Raw genomic sequence first — 23,260 nt, forward strand, 5'->3', positions numbered from 1 at the left:
TGTAAGAGAACTCACAAATAATTTATATTATTTTGTTTCAAGCTCAAGATTACGTCTAATTTTTTACGACCACTAAATTTTCATTAACTTATCAAAGTTACAAGTATTATTCATTCTAGCTCTTATACTTATAGACTGTATCTCAAACTTGACTTAAACCATTATTTTTTGTTCTATCAAGGCACGTTTGACTCTAAACAAGTTAACAAGATTTGTTGAAAGATTGTTTATGGACTAAAATATGATTTTCTAATTGGCATATATATCACTTAACACTTTTAGTCCTTTTTTCACGGTATATAAACTGTTTTGAGAGCTTTGTATATTTAGTTTTCAGAAAACTTTATAATAAAAAATGAAAGAATGATTCAGATAGATAATTAGTATTTTATTTTTTCAAAGTTTCTTCTATATATAGTTTACCTTCAACTATATGTTGTCTCCGTTGAATTCTTCACTCAATTATTCTTCTAATATCTTTAAGACCTTTGGAATATTTAATGTTTGTATTAAATGCACCTTCTTTTTTGATACAACATGCTAATAGGATAACATATTTGGTACTTTAGTAAGAAAGTCACATCTTTCATCATGGTAAGTTTACAACAATAAGACGGTGTCTTTTTATGAGAATCAACGTTTTTTAAATTATAATTTTTTTTTATTCTTTGTAAGACTTTGAAAGATCCTAAAAAAATATTTTTTGAAAGAAAGAATCTCAAATATAAAAAATTAAATAAATATTTTAAATATATTACTTAAATATATTTATTTACATTTCGATCAAAATAATTAAGATTCATCACATTCAGCGTTATTAATGCATAGGAATTGAGAGCTGCAGCTTACTCTCATACCTCGTGTTGTTAATGGGGTAGCAGATAAGCTTGCTGGTTGGGGTGGGGTATGCGTCATCGGGATCTTGATCAATGTTGGGAATCTCCTCCTGACTTTAATTTAGAGCGTCTGTTAGTGGACTCTTCTACTTTGTAGTTCTTCATCCTTTCTTTACTTTACAAAAAAAAAAAGGATCCCACACATTTTTTTTAGGGTGTTGTTAGGTGTACCCAGTAATTTTTTATTTTTCGAAAATTGTCTTTCTTTAAAATTTTAAAATTTTAAATTAATGATTCAAGTAAAACTCAAACTTATAAATTTCAAGTTATTAGCACAACATTCTGACCAATTAAGCTAATGAATTAATTATGTTATAAAATAAATAATTTTGCTATACATAACATTAAAATTTCCAATGCATACGCGTATGTAAATATAAATAATAAATTTTGATATAAATCATACGAATTATTTAATTTGTATATTTTTTTAAAAATAAAAAATATTTATTTAATATATATTAAATTTTGTAATAATAAAAAAAATTAATGACCCATCAATAATATTTTTAAAAATAAAAAATATTTTCTATTACAAAATTTAATATATATTAAATAAAAAAATATTTTTAAAAAAATATATGGATTAAATAATTCGTATGATTTATATCAAAATTAATTATCATAAAATTTATTATTTAAATTTACATGCACGTTACTTTCGTAAGGATTTTTTTTAATGGAAGAACCTCTTTCGTAAAATTCTTACGAAAGAAATTTTCGTAAAAAAAAAAAAAACTCTTACATAAGAAATTCCTTTATAAAATCATATGAAATAACTTTTTGCGTAAGAGTATTTTGCTAAGTGCACCTAGCAACACTCTTTTTTTTATTGGTGCAGCCATTAAGTAAGTTATGCAAACATGTGTTTGTGTTGTGTCTAGCCTACCAAAACTTAGCATTATGAGCTACCTCATATCAACGTGTAAAAACCAAACTAAATCATCTTACTTCATCGGTTCAATCATGAATGAATTATGAAACTCTTTTTGTTTTTGTTCAATCGCTTAATTTGTTATCTAGTTTACTTTTGACAACTAATTGATTAAAGTTTCAACTAATTAAATTATGACTTAAAATATTTACTAATTCAATATTTATTTTTAAACATTACTTTATCATGAAAATAAACATTTGGGTGACCTTTGTGAATAATAACCCATTCGAGGTGATTGCTGTTTATAGGTTGTCACTGATTATTACATAAATTCAATATTTTTTTTAACTTAAATCACATATTTGTTTACTAGAGACAATTTCGTTGGAATAAAAAATATTTATAATATGGTAGTATTAATTATTTTAATATTTTTTCCACTCAAGACTTAAATTTGGCAAATTATTTTTAAAAAATTAAACTTGTACCACGTAAAAAATGTATGTACTTCAGGAGGGAAAATCTAAATTACAAATACAAGAAATCAAATTTACACTTTATTGTACAACTATATAGTTATAAAAGACAAAAGAAGAATAGCAAATTTGTGTTCACTTTCTTTTGCATTCGGATTCGTATCCACTTTAATTGATGCAAAACAGTGTAGTGGTAAATTAAAGGAAGGGGCGTGCCCTCTTTATTTTATCGAAAACATGTAGGTTTGGTGTGTCCAGATTGCATAACAAGAAAGGCACAATTAAGAACAAACACCTGCTGCTATGCTTAAAAAGCTGACTTTGTAAGGAGAATGCCTAGGTTTCGGTAATGCTTTAATGAACAACTTGGGCATGGAATATTTATCATTACTATTGTTATTAGGAAAAAGCAACAATTTTTGGTATGGGAGAAGCATTAAAGCATCTTAATCTGGCATGGTCAAGCCAAGACCAGCCAGGTTGGAACTTCTCTTTTGTCCATTTGTTTCCAATGCTTTTTTTGGACTCATGCATTGCCATTTGAAACTGGTATTTTTATTCTTTTAAAAGAGTGTGTAAGATTTGATGGAAAGAGAAAATGGAAAAGATTTGATGGAATTATAAAATGATATACTTTCAAGAATCCTCAATAAACAATCAGGTAAAAAAAACTAAATTTGTACCTACTTCCATAGACATTCAAAATTGATCAAAAAAAGTTTTTTTTACTTCAATCAAAACAGTTAAAACCCTATTTTAACTATTTTATATTAAAATTAAAAATTCACTTAAATAACTTACATTAATATTTAATAATTATTTTTATTATGCAAAGTTGCAAACTTCTAAAATAAAATTCTATTTTTAATTTTAAAATATACAATATCAGATTAAAATTTATCCCATTAAAATAAGTTTTAAAATTTTATTTTAATGAATTCAAATTTAAATTTATAAAAATGTTTAGTTAAATTATTCCTTCACACAACATAACAAATTTTCACTTAATCGTTTTATCTGGAGAGTCATCTAATAATATCTTTAATAGAGATACTTGTAAGAGTTGTTTAACTTTAAAAATATTATTTAATTTTTTCATTGAAGCATATAATATGAGGTTGCTTATATAAGCATTGTTTGTTAAATAAGCAATGGTCATTTAATAAAATTATATCATAAATAACATATTAATAAATATAATAGAACCCACCAAATTAATTCAAACACTCATTTTAATTATTTTAACATTAAAACAAATTTTTATTTAAAATATTTAAATCTATATAAAATTATAACACACAATTGTTTTTGATAAATAACTCTTAAATAAATTGTAGATGCTATAACCAATTCAATGAAAGATAAGGAAGTAGTATCGCGGTAAACAACGTTGGATCATGCCACTAAACCTTGGACCCTCCATGCTAACGTGTTCATGGTAAAATAGGTAAAAATATTTAAAAATATATTTCACTCATCACACCCATAGATAGTGACGTGAGAAGATGGAGTGAAACTCAATTTATTTATTTATTTTTTCTGCAAAGTTACTATATATTTTTGTATTATTAATAAAATTTTAAACTTAAATATACCTTTTATTCGTAAGTGTGTTTTAGTTTTGAGTTTTACAAGATTTGATTTTTTTTTATTCCTCTAAAACTTTAAAAATATTATTTTTAATTCTTATAAAATAAGTTATTCCTCTGAAGCTTAGTAATATTTTTATACTAAAATATTATTGATGGGTCATTAAAATTAAAAAATTAATGACCCATCAATAATATTTTAGGTCTCTAGTAATACTAAGTTTTACACTTATGGTGACCCAAAATTTATAGTTTTAATGTAATTTCTAATATTTTTATTTAATAATTATCTACCATTAAAAATATATCTAATAAAAAGAGTGTGAATAAAAAAAGAATAAATTACACTCACACCCTTCTGTTTTTTACAAATTGCACATGATGCTACTCATTTTTTGAGTTCTATAATAAATTTCTTAATTGTTTAGCTTAAATTACATCCAAATATTAACTCTCCCAAATACTGTTTAATAATTTAACAAAAAATAGACACATGCTGGTTACCTGGTCACATGATCTTTAATAAAAATTTATGTCTAAAATATTTTTATCTTTTTCCTTTTAACTCTATAAAAAATGTCATTATTTTTAACCTAAAAATATTTTAACATTTTTTTTCTTTTTTCTCCAATTCGTGAACCCATTTTTTTTGTTGGCATGAACCCACATTGTTGGTACTTATGTGTTAACCCCCTTAATTTTTTTTAGTTCAATTTTTTTTTGTGCGTGTTAGATATTTTGATTTCTACATTTTTGCTGGACATGTTAAAAAAATGTCCATTGATTGAATATGATATTTTGCTTCAATTTTTAGTATTTTACTCATACGTTTTGTGTTTTTAATTCATTTCTTTAAAATATTTATTTCTGATGACTAGATGTTTAATATAATGTCTTAATAAAAAATGACATCTTAGTGTTAGTAACAATAAAATAAAAATTAAATATTAAAGAAAAAATTAGTATTATCATAAAAAAAATCCATTCACATAACGAGTAAAAATAATGTAAAAAAAAAGAAAAAAAAATATCATATGCGATTTGAGAAATTTACTAAAAAAAACAAACAAGGGCACCTTCACCTTGAAATTTTGCATTTCATTATCATTTTCACTTTTTTCTTGCTACAATATATTATTGTAGCCGCGCAACTCTCACAAATTTTTCTTTTCATTTCCCCCGAAACATTCCTGAGTGCAAATCCAAAATTCCAAACTCAGAAACCGCCATCTCTGGGATCACAATCACTTCCTTTTCTCTCTCTCTCTCTCTTCTTTTTCTTTTCTGTGAAGCTTTTCTATCACATTACAAAGACAGAGCCCACAAATTTTGGCTCTCTCTCTCTCTCTCTCTGATTCAGTGGAATGTGAATGAGAGTGAGATGAACACTTGCCAGTTCCGGCTCTCGAACTCTTTCTTCATCTAGTGTGCCAGCCAAGAAGGACTCTTCATGGCTGCAAGGCGCGTGTACCAAGTTTGGAAAGGAAGTAATGTAAAGTTCAATTCTTTTCATCTTCTTCCTTGCAAATTTAGCCTCTTATGCTTGATGTGCCATCTGGGTATGCTCGTGGCTCCGTGATTTGCTTCGTGCGGAACGCTTTTGAATTTCCGGGGCAGGTTTGGTTGCTGGAATGTGCAAGTGGAGTGGGAAAATTTTATGCTCGGAGTTTTTTTTTTTTTTTTTAAATTATAAGTTTGGTGTGTGTTGAAAGTTGAGCTGGTAGTGAGGTGGGGCTATGTGTTATTTTTTGGGGATTCTTCAACTTGCTGAGCTGTGCTGTGTATGATTACAGTTGGTTTCAACTCAGTTGTGTAGTTTATGTTTATTAGTATAAGGACAAAGTACCTGCAACAGTACTTTCATGTTGTGCCTTGTGTTAACTAATTGTAAGTGTTAGGCTCAATTGGCTTGCTTTGACTTTTGGGGTAAATAGTTTATGAAGAAGCAGAATTTGACCTCCCCCCACCCCTAATTTTGCTAAATTTTTTGGTCAGGGTGTGTTTTTTAGTTTTGGGGTGAAAGGAAGGTAGAATTGAAGAGTATAATGAGTTTGGGCTTTTGATCACTTTTCAATTTGTGTCTTACAATGATACTATGATAGTTTTTGAACAAAATAAATAAACAATGTAAGATAGTTAGGACTTTGTTTGAATTAATTGGGTAGCTCCTTTTCTTTTCTTATTTATGTTTTTGACGTTTGTTGAAGAAGGATGGGATTTATTTCAGATATTTTTAGGTGAATTTATGCTTTGAATAGAGCTGTCATGGAGAATTTTTAATTCTCTTGGGGAAATGACTCCTGACTAAAGATAAATCGTAAAGTTGATGAATAGATTATTGAACGAGTAAGATATGATGTAGGTTTGATCATTGATTGTATTAAATTGGCTTAACATGGGATGGACCACTTGAGCAGCCTAGACAGGTGTGTACGACTGTTATGTTCGGTATGATGTCAAGTGGTTTGTGGTAGAACAAGCTTTGAAAGGATGAGAGATATTAAGTGTATGGGTGATTAACAGATTTGGGCATGGGGAATTTTCCATGGTCTAAGTAATTACTCTTGAAGATATGCTGACATTAATGTTTTGATCCACTGCTCTTGCATAGGTTAGTCTTGATCTTTGGTAAATTGATACCCACATGAAGTAATACTCTGCACAGCTACTGGTTACAGTATTTTTTGTTAGAGATGGATGATGGAGGGTAATATTTGCTGGTGTTGTTGGTTGGAAGATTGATGCTAGATAATTGGTTGGACTGAAATCTTTTCAATTATTCTAATCTGCAGCCTACAAGAGGTGATCTGACAAGTAGCAACAATGGATGATTATGTTTCATCATGCGTTTGGGGCTCGCTTGTTTTACCTCATTGGTGTAGAATACAATGAGAAACAAAAAAGATAATAACCTCTGAAGTTTGCGTGATATAAGTTATGATATGATCATGGACACATTCATCAAATGGTAGTTGAACTATTGAAGTTCATAAAGAAATAGAGACATCTAGGTATAAACATGCTAAAATAAGCTGATAATACTATAGGTAGGCCACTTTTGTGGTACACCTGCTGAATTGTTTTGGGGTTCCTAGCCAACAATGAGTTTCTCCAATCATAGGTTGGAGCTTTTCTCTTTACATGCCTTAAAGGTTTTGAAAGGAACAAAGAGTGTTAAATTTTATCGCATTGTGCAGTATATGTAGTTATCTAGTAGTGCATTTGGTTGTAATGAAATGCGTGTATTTTCAAGAGCACCTCTTTCCCTTTACAGTCGTCATAGGATAGGATTGTCTCTATGATGGTTCTTGGTTAATGGCTGCTTCAAAGAATCAATCATTTGTATGCGAAAATATTGGAATACTTTATTGCATTTTTGAGCCACTTTGGCTCATTGGGTTCTTTCTGTTTTAGATAGGATAGGAGTTTCTTTCTGTTTTAAATAGGAGGATTCATTATTCTCCTTATAATCTACGTTTGGGTCCTCTTGAAATGTTGTAGCATTCTGTTAATATTGCATTCTTTTGTCTAATTTCATAAGTGTTTTAGTTTTTGTCACAAAGTATTTTCTGCAGATTTTAAACTCTTAGTTTACTTTGTGGTTAATACTTTTCTCCTGATCTTCTGCAGAAATTCATATGTGGAGGGAGGTTGGTATTCGGGCCCGATGCGAGGTCCCTGTTTGTCACCTTGTTGCTGATTATTGTTCCAGTTATCATCTTTTGTGTATGTGTAGCAAGCCATCTCCGGCATGAATTTTCTTCGTATAATTCTGGATATGCTATTTTAGTGGTGGCTATTCTCTTTACTATTCATGTAAGTTCTGTTAATTTTTTCTTTCATTAATTGATGTTTTTATCTTTCTGTATGCATAATTAGTTTTGGCCTGGCCGGTTTTCAAGTTCTATAGTCCAAATTTAATGCAAGCTATCATATGCCAAAGAAAACATGCTTTCTACTGTTCACCACAATACATTCTGTCCATCTCTTCCTCTATACCTGTTATGAGCCCCTGCAGAGAAGTGCTGAAGTGTGGCTTGTTTAACTCAGTAACTGACAAGTCTGACATATCAAATCAGTTTATCATGCATCTATTAGCTTTATTCCCCCTAATAATTTTTGAATTTAATAATTAAAGTTAACAGCAGTTTTGATGAATGGTGATAGCATTTCATTATTAAGATGTTGATTTTCTTTAATTTTCTTTACTGTTCTCTTATAGTATTGTCACAATATAATCTCACAGCCTATGTTTCTAGGTCCTTGTGGTTCTCTTTCTCACTTCATCAGGTGATCCAGGCATCGTTCCAAGGAATCCATATCCACCAGAAGAAGAGTTTCGTTATGATTCTTCAGTTTCTGTTGATGCTGGGGGAGCTGGACGACAAACGCCAAGTCTTCAGTTCCCTCGAACAAAAGAAGTTGTAGTCAATGGCATTGCTGTAAGGGTGAAATATTGTGAGACTTGTATGTTGTATCGTCCTCCTCGTTGCTCGCATTGCTCCATTTGCAACAACTGTGTTGAGCGTTTTGATCACCATTGCCCTTGGGTGGGCCAATGCATTGGTCTGGTATGATAGTTGACAGTCATGACATGATTTTTTGATACATGTTTTTCTTCTTTATTGATGTATGCTATTTACTTGTTTTCTTTGTTCTTATGTATTTTTGTGCCTTTTCCAATGTGCAGAGGAACTATCGTTACTTCTTCATGTTTGTTTCTTCAGCAACTATTCTGTGCATCTATGTGTTTTCCCTCTCGGCTTTGTACATCAAGGTTCTGATGGATAATTATGACGGCACAGTTTGGAAAGCAATGAAAGAATCCCCTGCTTCTGTGATACTAATGGCTTATTGTTTCATCTCTTTGTGGTTTGTTGGTGGACTGACTGGTTTTCATTTATACCTTCTAGGCACAAATCAGGTCAGTCAATTTGTTTTTGACATTTCTGGTTTTAATATTTCATGGATTAGTGTACCTTTAGAGAGGGCGAACCCTGGTGCAGCGGTAAAGTTGTGCCTTGGTGACTTGTTGGTCATGGGTTCGAATCCGGAAACAGCCTCTTTGCATATGCAAGGGTAAGGCTGCGTACAACATCCCTCCCCCATACCTTCGCATAGCGAAGAGCCTCTGGGCAATGGGGTACGAAGTTTTTTTTAGTGTACCTTTAGACTAGTTTGTTACTGTGAATAAAAAAAAGGTTAAAAGAGATGATCTTCATGGTATTAATTCCACGCTGCTTTATCTAAAATACTTCTATTATTGTTTCTGGAGAGTTTTTGTGTTACATGAATATCTTCATCATTCAGGTTATTGCCTCTTGTCTTGCAGACTACCTATGAAAATTTCCGGTACAGAGCTGACGGAAGGATCAATGTTTTTAACCGGGGCTGCTTAAATAATTTTCTGGAAATGTTTTGCACAAAAGTAAAGCCCTCAAGGAACAATTTCAGGGCATTTGCTCGAGAGGAGGTACCACCGAGACCGCGGGCTCCGATCATTCCCCGGGATCGTGATGACTTGGGCGGAGATCGCCGCCCTAAGGTTGAAGCCGATCTTGATATTGGTGAAGACCTATTGAAGATATCACAGCGCAGGAACATTGAAGAACTTGACGAGGACATTCAGGGCAGAGGGAGCAATGGACCACCCGGCAATACATCTGAACCTGACTCAATTATGTCCTCAGATCATCGAGCTCCCACAATTCGATCCGATGCTAGGCACTTGAGTTGGGAAAGGAGTGGAAACTGGGAAATTGCACAAGATGTCCTTGCCAATTCAAATGTCACAGAAAGCAGAAACTATGTGACTTCAAAGGAAATGCGCCAATGAGGGGTGTGGTTTTGTCTCTTACGATATTTTAATGGCTTCAACCATATATGATGTGGGATTATTTGGATACTAAAGATGGAATAGGATATGGGAGCTGAATTGGTTTGAACTTTTGGTATAAAAACTTAGCCTACTTTTTTGTGGTAGCCCTAGTTCTTTGGGAAGGCATAGAAACGTTTGCTTGTAATTTGTTTGAGAGACAGTGTCCTGTTTTTTCTTCTTTTTTTTCCCTCTTATTTTTTAACAGTCCCATATATGGATCTCATCTTTATTTGGCTTTATTCTTTATGTAAATAACCAATTATGATACTGAAAAAGCTTCTCTACATAATAGTATAATACTGCATTTTAGGCACTGTAAAAATGCGTCCTCTGTTGGAAGTGCTTTACATTGCTATTAAATGTGATTGTAAGTGTGATTGGATAAATATATTAATAAAATATTTATTTACTCTCTCGGGTATTTTTTTTCTTTCGATAACACACTCGAGTTTTGAGTACAAGTAAAAAAAGTTCATATATTTTGATGTTAAACATAAATAAATTTTAAGTAACTTCACTATGATTAATAAGAGAATCTCTGGAGTATTTCACCACGGCACTTCTTCTTCCGCAAGGTCGAAGCAGAGCAACGACTGAGGGAAGAAGCATACTTAATAACACAATCTTCAAAATATCTTTAGTTTAATTTAATTGAGATTCTATTTTTAATAATTTATTTTTATTTTTAATATAAAATTTTAATAAAAGATAATTTGAGAAGGAAACTTATTTTCTACGTGGAATTAACTAAATTAAATGATGTTAATTATTTTTTTTAATTTATGCGAAATTATTTTTTAGTTTAATGATTATGTACTATTAAAACAATTTGACACTAATAAATTATTATTTATATGAATTTTAAGATAATTATTATAAAATTTAATAAATTATTATTGATTGTACATACTTCTTTATTTTTATAATCATATAATCAAGATCAGAGGAAGTAACTTAAAAGGAATATATTTTGTTAAGCTTTTGAAACTTAAATAAACAATGTTTTAAGAATATTATAAGATATTGCTATATTTAAAAATTAAAATTCATAAATATAATAAATAAACGTATAATATAATAATTTTTTTTTGTGAAAATATAACATAATAACTGATGAATGAGTGTCAAAATTCAATACACAACATCATTAAAATCTATTATCTTTTTCTTAATATCTACTCCAATTAGTGTCCGATTTTTTTTTTTTAAATATTACTTTGAATTCAAATGTGCATTTATATGAGAATATTAGAAAATCTTCCCGTTTTTATTAACTGTCAATTTTTTTGAAATAATTTGTTTCTATATTTATATTTGTTTTCAGATTTCAAGATAATATTAATTATTTTTTCTCAACTATACCCTTATCTCCATTAGTTATTTTATACATTTTTTACAAAATTAGATAATAGATAATTACAAAATTTAAGAATAAACTGATCATCTATATTGTCCAAAAGCTAATGGATGAATACGTTGGAAAAAGTTTCCATATTCATTTCTTTACTCTCAAAAAATCAAGTGAATTTATTCTAGGAGAGAGAAATCAGCGTGGCAATTTGAAAGCAGAAAACGGAGTCATGGAATGAGTGCAGTAATATATAGGAAATGGAATTGCAAAATGCTTTAGAATCAACAAATTTAACAATTTGCTTGGTCAGTGCAAAATAACCTTAATCAACAAATTGTGTATTTATTATATAGATTGAATTCAAATTTCAAATTATAGTAATTAGAGAAAAAAAGTTTATTATTTAATGTTGAATTGACAATAATTGTTGACTAATTTCTTATCTAGAAAATCCAACTTATAAAAAAAAATGTTTTTCACTCCATGGATCATGACCAATGGTTGTACATTGCTATAAATATGTCTCATTAGCCTAAATCAAACACCAACTGAGGAACTCTTGATTAAAACTTTCTCTCACAAAATGAATTCTTCAGCATTATGTTCTCTGATGCTCACCCTTTGCTTGATCCTAATTTCTCATTCTCTTTTGCTAGCAAATGCTAAAGCCAATGGTCATCGTGGCCTACTTGGAAATAGTCAGAAGCCGATGATTGACCAAATTTGCAACCAAACCTCAGAGAATGAAAACGAGTGCCTTAACATTTTGAAAGCAGATCCAAAAATCGTGCAAGCAAAAGACTATTTTGAAATTTCAAAGGCGATCCTAGAGTTGGCCATAACGAAGTCAAAAAAGGGGCAGGAATTCCTCAAAGGGTTGGCACAAAAAACTGGTTCTCCAGCCATTGCTTTGTGTGCAAACCAATGGTATCCTTACACCGTTGGATCGTTAGGGAGTGCCCTAGCTGAGTTGAAAGAAAGTCCTGATACTGCCAGTTATGATGCCAAAGTTGCTGGTGATGGACCTGTATACTGTGAGGAAGCCATTGCTAAAGCACATATTGTTAACCGTGACATTTCTGCTATTAACCACCAAACTTCGTTGCTTAGCTTTGTTGCATTCCTAGCCACAAATTATCTTCCAGAAGATTAAAGGGAATTTATGGTGTCAATTTGCTTTGTAAATGCATGCATATGTACAAGGTTAACCTAAGGTGTGACAATCATTAAAAAAAAAAACCAAGGTGCGACAACTATTATGTTTTAGGGTCTCCTTTGGTGTGGAGAAAGAATAATTAATAATAAAATGGTAGTTTACTGCTATTTGTTCTTGGAGATTTCACCAATATCTTTTTTGGCTTATGTATGGCATTTTATTTATTGAGATTTAAGCCTTTGTCTCCCTTTCACAGATTCGAACTATATATCTATCATGTGACATTTGTAACTCCACCTTAGCACTTGTTTTATGTGTAGATAGACAGAGTTTGCATAAGTTTTTTTTTTTTTTTGGCTTTAAAATTATTATCGCCATCCTGTAAAAAAAATATAATATTTTATGAAATATAGTGTATGCAATAATTTATGCATTTAATGCTATTAATCTAATAAATAATAAATATCTTGTATCATTTGCCGTGAATAGATATATTTGATTATATTATTAAATATTTTATACGTATTAATTAATAAATGTAATATATATAAGGAGTAATTCTTTTAGAGTTATATTATATTCTCACCATTTATTTTTTTTTCTATAAATTTAATAGTTATAATAAGTTATTAATTTTATCTGTTAAATTTTTAAAAAATAAATAATAAAAATGAAGAATAATTCTAAAAAATTACTTATGTAGGTTGATCCTTTTTCATATATGTATGCTTATTATACAAGGCTTTTCATCCCCTAAAAAAATATAGGACTTTTTATATCTTTTTAATGGAATTATTAGTCGTGTAAAATATTTTACACTAACAATAGAGTGTTACTCCATATTTCTTCCTCTCTCTGCAACCTTAATTTCAATTTCTTCTTCTCTATTTACGTATGGAGAGTTGAGGTTTTGAGATGAGTGAGTGGGGTGGAGGATGGTAGTAAAAAAAAAATGAAATGTTGAGATTTTAAGATGAGGAATTATAACTTCTTTCTTAACAGGAATTAAATAATTAACGTATAGGTTTACTGTACATAAAATAGATAAAAATTAATATATTTTTAGTCCTTCCAAATTAGTATTTTTTTTTTTGCCTTTTGTTCTTGCAATTTTTTTTATAAATTATGTTTATTTTATTTTTTAACCTTAAGACAGTTTAGATAACGCTTGAATAATGAAAAATATTATTTAAAATATTATAAGGATAAAAAATAAAAATATATAATTTGTGAGGATTTTAAAAAAATTATAAGGATGAAAAAAATATTAAATTACAAGGACTAAAAAATATTTAAATATTAAAATGTTCTACTTTCGATCTTTTATTTGAGAAATAAATGATACTTTATTATTTGCTAATTATAAGAAATATAGGACTAATATCAAACATATTAGTGACTATTTTTTTATACCCTTGATTATTATTTTTGAAGCAATACCCCTGATTTATAGTCTATTAATGACATATTATTGATCATTTTTTTTATAAAAGTGAATATATTTAATTAGTTATTAACAGTATAATTGCATTGGATATTGTCGATCAGTATCATTATATCTAACAATGACTTTAACCAATTAATTGAATGATTTTTTTAAAAAAATTTAAATTTATGACAATGTTAATTGTAATTTATTAATTTAACCATTTCCTCTATCTCTAAATATAATACACTATTTTAAAATTTTCTTGTCACTCTTTTCTAATTATCTCTCGCATTAATTATTTTTAACAAAAATATTATTAACTATTTTAGTAAATAACTAATAATTGTTATGAATTATCTATTTTTCTCTCTTGTGAGGATTTAAAAATTAAAGAGTTTATTTTAAAATTTTAATGATCTCTTGCATTAATTATTTTAATTTTAATCAAAATACCCTTAATTATTTTAGTCAATAAATAATAATTACTATGAATCATCTATTTTATTCTCTCATGTAAGGATTGAAAAATTGAAGAGTTTAGTTTTAAAAGTTAAAATTCTATTACTATTATTCTCTCCCATACATTAATTATTTAAGAAAAATATTACAATTACAAGATAAATTTAATACAAATAACTAAATTAATCAGCTTTTTAAATATATGTTAATCTTAATGAATTAGGTATTTATTTCATATATAAAATGAAAGTAACTTTTTTATTGGAAAAATATTTTTTGACATAAGCATCAATGCTTAAATAAATGACCAATAACTTAAAAAAATTGATACAGTAATATAAGATTATATTGTGTTTACATGTGTGAAAATAATTCATTTAACTATAAAAAAATTTAAATGAATAATAACCGGACAAGTGATATTAGTTTTTGTGTGTTCACAACATTTATGATATAAAATAATACAAGGAAAAAAAAAAGCCACCATTGCATATTTATCTTTTCTCGGTACACTTCTCTGATGAGAATGATTACATAGAAATTAGTGCTTGTTAAGAGTTGTGCCAATTAAGCACCGTTATGGTTGCTCTAAGTGACCTTAATGTTGTGTTTGTTTGTTTCCAACGAAGGAAACAATTTTGAGAGGATAGAAATGAGTATTGTTTGTTTGGTAAGGATGATAAAAGTGGGAAATAAATTTAAAAATGATAAACTCATTTGTATTGTTTTTACTTATTTTAACTCATTTCTCTATTTCTTTTTACATTTCTTCTTTATTTTTCTTCGACAAAACAACATTTCTCACATATTTTAATTCTTTTGTTTATTTTCATCTATTTTATTTTTTTCTCTCAACCAAACATAAAAAAAGGTATAGAACAATTTTAGTACTTTTCTCTTAAAAGTAGTGCTGTAGTTTTTTGAATTTACGTGATACTATTTGCTTCATTTTAGGAACAGGTTTTTTCAGAATTAATTCAAATAATAAAAAAATTCTTTCAATTTACTACGAAATAATTGGTGAAAAGTAAAATGAAATGTTTTTGGTAAGAAATAAAAGCTTTAATTATTAATTGTGTAATGTGAGCACACAGCATTCACTTTAATTGATAGTATAAATTTAGTACTGTACTAATTTTTTATTTTTTATTTTACCGACATGAGTGGTTATTGGTCCACTTAGCAACCTTGTAGTGCCAACAAGTTTTTTAACGTAATTTTTTTTTTCTGGTGTACAAGTGTTTGAACGTAATCTTAGCAGTTTGTTAGTCGATGAATTTTAACCACAATTGTTGACTTGAAATTCTAAAAGTTCAATCTAAACCTAGTAAAAAAAAATACACATAAGCATTATTATATTTAAAGGGTGAATTTGTTACATGACTTTTTAACCATTGAAAACCCATGCCAGTCGCTGTACATTCCTATAAACATGCATCATAAGCCAAAATTAGGGTTTGAGATACTATAAAAGACCCCAACCCCTTGAACAATGAATCCACCCCTCCCATACCAAACCACCCAAGGCACTTAAAACTCCCCACCAGAAAAAAAAATGAATTATTCTCTTGCCCTAGCCCTAGGCCTAATCCTCATTTCTTGTTCTCCTTTGCTAGCAAACGCTAGAGGCCACCATCATGCAGGTGGCCATCATCTAGGGTTGGTAGGGCAAATCTGCACGGAACTCATCCAAAACCAGACGACTTGCACGGACCTTGTAAAGGCAGCAGATCCTAAAATTGCACAGGCAAAGACATTCCAAGAGCTTGCACAGGCAGTGCTAGAATTTGCCGTGAACAAGGGAATAGAGGGCCAAACCTTCCTCAAGGGCTTGGCACTGATTGAGCAATCACCAGCCATTAAGGAATGTGCAAACTTTTTCTATGATGGGGTGGTTGGATCCTTCCGTAGTGCCTTACGTGAGTTGAAAGAAGATGCTCAGACCGCTAGCTATGATGCCAAAGCGGCTTATGATGGCCCTGACGGTTGCAATAGAGCCTTGGCCGCTGAAAATATCAATAACCCTGCTATTACTGCTCTTAACAGCGAAATAGCGTTGCTTAGCCAAATTGCATTCGAGGCCATATGCAAATATTCTAATTAAGACAATTTATGTATATACCAATGCAAATATTTATATGCATGGGTATGGGGGTTACTATTCTTTTTGAATCTCCTTTGGTGTGGTGGGGGAGTAATCAATAAAACCAAAGCTATTTGTTCTCTATTGATTAACTTTTTACTTTTTCCTTTTCTTTGCATATATATATATATATATTCTTATTATTATTGAATTTGATCAATGGAATACAATCTTGATAATATATAAATATAATTTAAAAATTAGATAGAAAAAAAATAACATTTTATATTAAATTACTAAATAATATAATATTAGTTGTTTAAATTATATATGTATAATTTGATTTTTCCTATCTTCATAAACTGTTCGTAAAATAATTTGTGCAGCTGTAACAAACTCCCTTTATAAAGTTCCTTTTCCCAGAAGTTTTCTAGCGCAAGAATTTTAACTTAATTTGTTTATGCAACGTTCAAAAGATTGTAGCTAACGTACGTGATTGTGATATTGTGATGAGTGGGACTGTGGGACAGTGGGAGAGGCACGTTAGCAAGAGCATTTGTTGGGGCACATCGTCAAGCGCTTCAAAGCATGCTTTCTATATTTATATGTCATTGAACAAATTAACTTGCAAACTAGTACGATAAATACTTTTCAGTTCTGTGGTGTCTTTTATTCAGAGTCCGGTTTAACTATTTTTGGCTTCCTTGTATGTATATAGACATTAGACCATATGCAAATTAATGTAGCTAGCATTATCTCTAGGTCCAGAACTAATATTAATAGGGTCACGCACCATAGATATTAATTAGTAATAATCCTACTATTTTTTGTACATAGTAATAATCCTAACTAGAAGTTTCTTTGATTTCTCCTTCCACATGGTCCGGGTTTTTGTTCATTTTTTTTTTGACAGAATGGGTTTTGGTTCATATTCCCACATGTTTTTGTTCATATTTTGATTTTTATATATAATTCCTATATTCTTTGCATGCCAGATTTCGTTAAAAAAATGGAAATGGGAAAGAAAAAAAAGGAACGATATGTAGAGAAATCAACGAGAAATTATATTTTTCAAGGATTTAGTGTCTTTGGTCATGCACCATATATGTGATTTTTGACATCTCTTTAAAATGGGCTGGTTTTAGGTTTTGCATTATTTCAACATTTGATGTGATTATTTCAATTTTCCATTTTGATTTATTATAACACAATAACTGACTTGGAGGACAATGAAAACTACTGTTGCATTGGAGTTTTCTCTGCACCTTTTGCTGACAATGATATCTGCTGCAAGCCTTGTAAGTGTTGATTGGTGCTTACCCAAATTATTGCCTGTTGAGATGTCTTTTTGCATCTGAAAAAACATCCAAAGCAGTTATCAGACTACAAAATTAAATGGATATTTAGCTGCTTCTGGGCCCAACTGGTTTCCAACAGATTTCCAATTACTTATTTAACCGAGAATTATTCAAATTTTGATATTCGTTTTGTAACACACTTTTTACATTATTTTTAATGTATTTTTTTATTATTGATTAAAAATTATTAGAAAATAAAATTTTATAATTTTTTATTTAATGGGTTTCACCTGTAATTTTATATTTTTAATAAATTTTAATTCATTATAAATGTTGTGTGAAAATACATAGTGTTTTTTTTTACTTCAGTATTCCATAGTGTGTTACTAACCGTTTATAACTCTTTATTATAATGTAGTGCAACTTGTACTTGATCATGTTGCAAGCTTGAGCTTAATTAAATATCAATATCAAAATGACACGCGTAATGAGGGGAGTTAATCTTTCTTTCTTATTTATTTATGGTTGAATGATCAAAGATTAGTTATTCTTTCAAAACGTTCTCTCTCTTAAGTGTGTGTCTTGGCATCTTATAACTATACTTTGCTGCCAAGAGACAGTGAGACAGTACTGTAAAGTGTCAAATACTGTCTGTCTGTAGAGCACAAGCAATTTCACGACAGAGGAAGAGGCTCAGCAAAATATTCTTGAAGTGACAGAGAAAACACACTGGGAAGATATCATGAGAAGAGATTGTTAAGGTTTGTCTTAAACTAACATTTTTATCTCAGTATCCATTTGTTGTACGTAAATTTGCTTAAAATATCATTTCTATTAGTCTCTCTGCCTTTCAGAAATGTGACACAGAAAAATGCCAACAATGAGAGTTTTCACCTGCAGTACAAAGTCCACCGAATCAAGGTATTTCTAGAGGCTATCCATTGAGACAAAGGGTCCCGGTAACCCCTAGTTTGGTTACATTTTAATTACAATGTTGTATAGTAATGTTACAATCAATCCCCTTGTATTATTTATCTTGGCTAGATGAGATGTTCTAATTTTTCATTTTCTGAAGGTGAAATTACCATTACCACTCTATTAAATTGTATAATTGATTTGCCAGCGCAAGTAATGATGGTTATCTAAAGTACCGAAGCTTAATTTGCTATTCCTTCTAATGGATACTTGAATTTGGCCTAGCAATTGTTGAACTTTTGTAATCAAATAAGTTGGAGTATTAATTTATATCGTGAGAATACTAGATAATTAACCGAATATTTATTGCCAAATTATGCATGAAAACGCATTAAAACATATGATTGTAAAAATAGAATTGATGAAAAGTGGGAACAAATCACTAAAACATAGACAGTTAATATTTAGATTTTTTTTCATTTTCTTTCCGACCACATAAAAGAAATATTTCATAATTCGTATATTTTTTTTAAAAAAATTCTAACTAAACATACCATAAAGCAAAAGAAAACAAAAGAAAATTAGGGCTATTGCCACCGCAAATTAACTTTGAGAAGAGTACTCTGGAACTTCTTGTAAAGTGTATATAGATTTGTTATTTTGCTAGCTAGATAGTCCACTCAGGCGATAAGTGTTATCCAAAAAAAATCATTGTCAGATAGAAATAGTAAATCTTACATCATTTTCTAATTATATTATCATAAGGTTCAAACATTGTTCACGCGTGATATCAAATTGAGATGCACATCATGTTCAATACTTATCCTGTTGCAGCTTATATGATGACTCGAACGCATATTATATTTCATTGGAGCCAATTGTCAAACAGTTACAAACTTACTCAAGTTTTATGATGGCCTTTCATTAATTTAATAACTCATCCAAAAAAAAAGTGAACAAATATGCCACATTTTTCTGAAAGTGGAAGGAAAAAAAATGCCATACCCCAACTTGGCATATGGAACAAGCAGATCAAAACACATGTGGATGATCCAAACCCTGCCGTGATGCTTACCCAAAATGGTAGGCAACCTAGCAATACAATCACCACTCTCAAACTCAAAAGCGACGAAAGTGATCCACTCCACTTTAGATGGATTTTTTTTTTTCCCTGTAATCAAAATGTGTGAACGGAAAAAGTTATGTTTGAGAACGTCAATGTCACTTGTTGAGGCTTTAATAAAGAATTTTAATATCTCATTCAGACGAAAACAAGTAGGGGTAGAGTAGGTAGGAGTGTGTGGTTGCCCGTAAGTAGGTGTGGCCAAAATAAACTGAATTACACTGAACTGTAGTTAACTGAACCAAAATTAACTAAAAAAAACTGAACTGCTGTAGATAAAAACTGAACTGAACTATTTTTCAGTTCAGTTCTAAAGAACTAAACTGGTAAATGAACGATTGAGTGAACTGCCATGAACTGCCAAACTGTTACCAGAGTTGGAAAAAAATCAGTTTCAAAGAACCTGGGACTTAATTTCTGAATATATTTATGTTTCTCGTAAGTGGTAAACCAAAGTTTTGACTTGATTTTGTTTTTCTCTTTTAATTATGCATGTTCATTGATGCGGTTAAAATATTACAGTTGTTTGTGTCATTAAACTTTTGGACCCAAAACTTAATTCTTAATTTCTTATTGTGTACAAAAGTCTGCATTTTATTGTTTTATTTATTTATTTTCCTTTAGGGAAGCATAGTTGCATTTAAATTTCTTATGTCGTTCTTGTTATTCTACAACATAAAGGGATAATTTCTTATAACATTTTTATACTTTATTTTTTATTTATCATATTACTTATCTAATTCTATTTTTTCCAACACAAAATAAAAATGAGAAGCAAAATTAAAATGTGGTATTTTTGTAATTAAAAGTGAAAATAAAAATATTTTTTCAAAACAAATGGCCCTTAAAAACAATTTGGTACAGTTCAAAAAAATTCACATCAAAATGGTTCAGTTTACCTACGGAACAATTTACTTCTGTTCGCTTGAACTGTTTAGTAGTTCAATAAAAATAAATTACTTTTTCAGCTTGAGACAATTCATGACATTTCAATTCAATTCATTTTGAATTGAATAGCCTTACCCATAAGAGACCTATGGTTCAGCCGGATTAAGTAGTAGAACTTGTTTAGCAAAAATGTTATACTCAAGTTTTTTAAAAATTCTTTTTAGTTAAATTGGTTGGAACATAGGTCATATAAAAAGTCAATTAAGCTTGACGGGCTATTTCAAACAATAATTTTCAATAAAATTATTATTATTAATATGATATATTACTATAATTATTTTAATTAAATTATAAAATTATTTTAGTGGTTTAAAAATTTGAATCATTTATTGTTTTGAAACATGTTAATTCTTATAAGCATAAAATATGTTTTTTTAGTGTGACTTAAAAGACTTTGGTAGTTTGTGACATGTAATATTTGTAAATAATTTTTTTATAACCTCTAATGGTTTAAAATTGTCTTACTATTTTTAATGAAAATAATAGACTTAAAAATAAAGTAAATGGAAATTCAACACATCCAATTTTGTTTAACATAGGAATAACATGTAAGTCATTATTTTACACGTTAATATTTTAATGCATAATAATTTAATTATTATACAATAGTTTTTTAAACAAGCCTTTAAAAAGTTTAACGGATCAAGTCAAACTCATAAAAAAAGGTCATATCTAAAAAATAGATTTGTGATAGAAAACAAACCTAGGCTTGAATTATAAAAATATAAAATAGATGAGTCAAATTTAGGTATAGTTTGACCTAATTCAATCCATTTGCACCCCTAAAATTAATGTATAAATAAGATTCTAAGAATATAGAACCTTTTTTGACACCTTTTATATATATATATATATATATATATATATATATATATATATATATATATATATAAATTTCATTAATTGAATCTCATTTAATTCAAATCAAACAACATAAACTATTTTATCAACATTTAAGTTAATCCAAGTGCAAATGTGCAATAATCAACTCGAAGTTTTGAGCAAGTCTAGAGTTAGCTGAGTCTCATTGTGATTTCAGTTGCAATTAAGTTTGCGACAATTGTCAACAATGTGCAAGCAGTGTTTGAATAGAAAAAAAATGATTGAAAATAAAAACTTTATTAAAAGTAATTTTCTTATAAATATTAATTCTTGTTAAAGTTGATAGATATTTTTTTACCAATAATATGATAAAAAAAAAGCAAAAGTAAAATAATTTTTTAAAGAAAGTTAATGTATTTTTCTTTTCTTTTTTGCACAAGACTTGGATGCACTCATAAATTTGTTGATTTTATCGTGACAAGTCTGAGAAATAACTTTTAGCATTGGTTTTTTATACGACTTTAGCATATTGATTTGCATTTACAAAAATGAAATGTCATTTTTTTAAATAAAAAAACATGTGTTGTTTAAATGAATAGAAATAAGAATCCTTCTGTTTAGATAAATAAATTTATATGAAAATATTTTATACTAGCAAAAAAAAAATTAGCCTTTTAACTTATTTATTTATTCTTTATCAAAAATAAGTTATAAAAATTATTTAATTTTAAAAAAAATAGAACAGTGACTGCAACGTGACTTTCGGATCGAGGTTTGAAATAAAATTTTAATATTATCTTAATTTACATTATGAGGTTATATATATATAATTTTATATAAATGTATTTTAATAGTAAAATTTTGCATCGTCGTACTCTGCCACATGTACGATAACACTTGGAATGTTTGTTTGGTGAAAGCCTGAAACCACGCGGCAGGTGATGCCACATGGTACCAAAGCAAAATTAAAATAGAATAATGAAAGGAATATGGACAAAGAAAATGAATTTAAGATATTTTTATTCCCTCTCTCATTTTTTACGTTGTTGGAGATGGAAAAGCGAAAGTGATGTTTGCCGTTTGGGCTTGGTACTTCTGACGAGACGTAAACCTTAATCTCACGTAATCTCATTGTGATCAGTATTATAGCATTTCTCTTGGCCAAGGTATTATAATAATTTCACAATCTTCTACGAGATAAATATCATAAAGAGATGCACCAAGCAACTAGCTATAGCAAATTTAATTTTCATCTATTAATTTACTACAACACTCTTTTTGTCGTTTCATATTACATCCAGAGTGGGGTTGCTGTTTCGCAATTGATGCTTCATGCTTTGGATTCTAGTTGGTTAAATGTTTTCATGCACTACTTACTACTCATTGCATATTTTCAGCCTTTAAAATGTGGAATCTGGTATGGAATAATTAAAGTTTAGGTGGGTTCAGTATAATTCCAGAATTAAATACCTACAAATTTAATAACAAATAAAATTTAATGACTATTTATAATAATTTTACACTATCATTTAATTATAAATTATCATTTAAATTATTTTAAGATATTTTTTAAAAAAATTAATAAATTTATTATATATAATAAATTGTGATTAAATGATTATATAAAAAAATTTACATTGTCAATATATAATAATTTTCTCTTACAAACATTGTCGTATTGAGTGATTAATTTAGGTTATAAACTTATAATGGATTAAACTTGTATTAGGAACATTTCGTGCTTAGTTTAAGTTTTTTTTAATCAATAACCGTTGGTTTAATATTAATGAGAAAAATTACTATGCATAACTAAATGTCTATCTAAAGAATGACTATATATACAACTCTTACTGTACCATGATACATGATAATGTGCACCTTTCATCATAATGGCAAGTTGCGGTCAAGCAGCCTAGGCAAGTATATCTTTTCATATTTAAATTCTTATATACGTTAGTCA

At 29.1% G+C, this 23,260-nt stretch overlaps 3 protein-coding genes and 1 long non-coding RNA gene across 5 annotated transcripts; all 4 read left to right on the forward strand.

The window, feature by feature from the left end:
- Positions 1–4,896: 4,896 nt before the first annotated feature.
- Positions 4,897–9,985, forward strand: LOC100805189 (putative DHHC palmitoyltransferase family protein). Of its 2 annotated transcripts, none has more exons than XM_041005614.1 (5): positions 4,897–5,455; positions 7,469–7,654; positions 8,098–8,409; positions 8,529–8,762; positions 9,171–9,955. In XM_041005614.1, the coding sequence occupies exons 1-5, from the start codon at positions 5,378–5,380 to the stop codon at positions 9,672–9,674; spliced, it is 1,314 nt and encodes a 437-aa protein (XP_040861548.1). In that variant the 5' UTR covers positions 4,897–5,377; the 3' UTR covers positions 9,675–9,955. The 2 variants fall into 2 exon arrangements, with proteins under 2 accessions (XP_040861548.1, NP_001242156.2); NM_001255227.2 differs by having other exon boundaries at positions 4,982–5,330; positions 9,171–9,985.
- Positions 9,986–11,650: 1,665 nt separating this feature from the next.
- On the forward strand, positions 11,651–12,220 carry LOC102664122 (uncharacterized). Its single transcript, XM_006590138.4, has one exon. It carries the CDS (start codon positions 11,651–11,653, stop codon positions 12,218–12,220), a length of 570 nt encoding a protein of 189 aa, XP_006590201.1.
- Positions 12,221–15,611: 3,391 nt separating this feature from the next.
- LOC100305627 (PMEI_like superfamily protein) lies at positions 15,612–16,337 on the forward strand. The gene has a single exon (NM_001251246.2). It carries the CDS (start codon positions 15,667–15,669, stop codon positions 16,213–16,215), a length of 549 nt encoding a protein of 182 aa, NP_001238175.2. The 5' UTR covers positions 15,612–15,666; the 3' UTR covers positions 16,216–16,337.
- Positions 16,338–17,950: 1,613 nt separating this feature from the next.
- Positions 17,951–18,557, forward strand: LOC106794923 (uncharacterized). The gene is made up of 2 exons (XR_001382991.2): positions 17,951–18,253; positions 18,347–18,557. It is a non-coding gene; the product is annotated as an uncharacterized lncRNA (long non-coding RNA).
- The last annotated feature ends 4,703 nt before the right edge of the window (positions 18,558–23,260 follow it).

This window comes from Glycine max, chromosome 10 (assembly GCF_000004515.6).
Source record: "Glycine max cultivar Williams 82 chromosome 10, Glycine_max_v4.0, whole genome shotgun sequence".
NCBI classification, from domain to species: Eukaryota; Viridiplantae; Streptophyta; class Magnoliopsida; order Fabales; family Fabaceae; genus Glycine; species Glycine max.

What these genes read in the sequence shown, in the direction of transcription:
- LOC100805189 (XM_041005614.1), top strand. Translation starts at nt 5,378, where the DNA reads ATGCTTGATGTGCCATCTGGGTATGCTCGTGGCTCCGTGATTTGCTTC. An exon ending in CTATTCTCTTTACTATTCAT is followed by an intron (nt 7,655 to 8,097) that starts GTAAGTTCTGTT and finishes CTATGTTTCTAG; the next exon opens with GTCCTTGTGGTTCTCTTTCT. An exon ending in ACCTTCTAGGCACAAATCAG is followed by an intron (nt 8,763 to 9,170) that starts GTCAGTCAATTT and finishes CTTGTCTTGCAG; the next exon opens with ACTACCTATGAAAATTTCCG.
- LOC100305627 (NM_001251246.2), top strand. Translation starts at nt 15,667, where the DNA reads ATGAATTATTCTCTTGCCCTAGCCCTAGGCCTAATCCTCATTTCTTGT.
- LOC102664122 (XM_006590138.4), top strand. Translation starts at nt 11,651, where the DNA reads ATGAATTCTTCAGCATTATGTTCTCTGATGCTCACCCTTTGCTTGATC.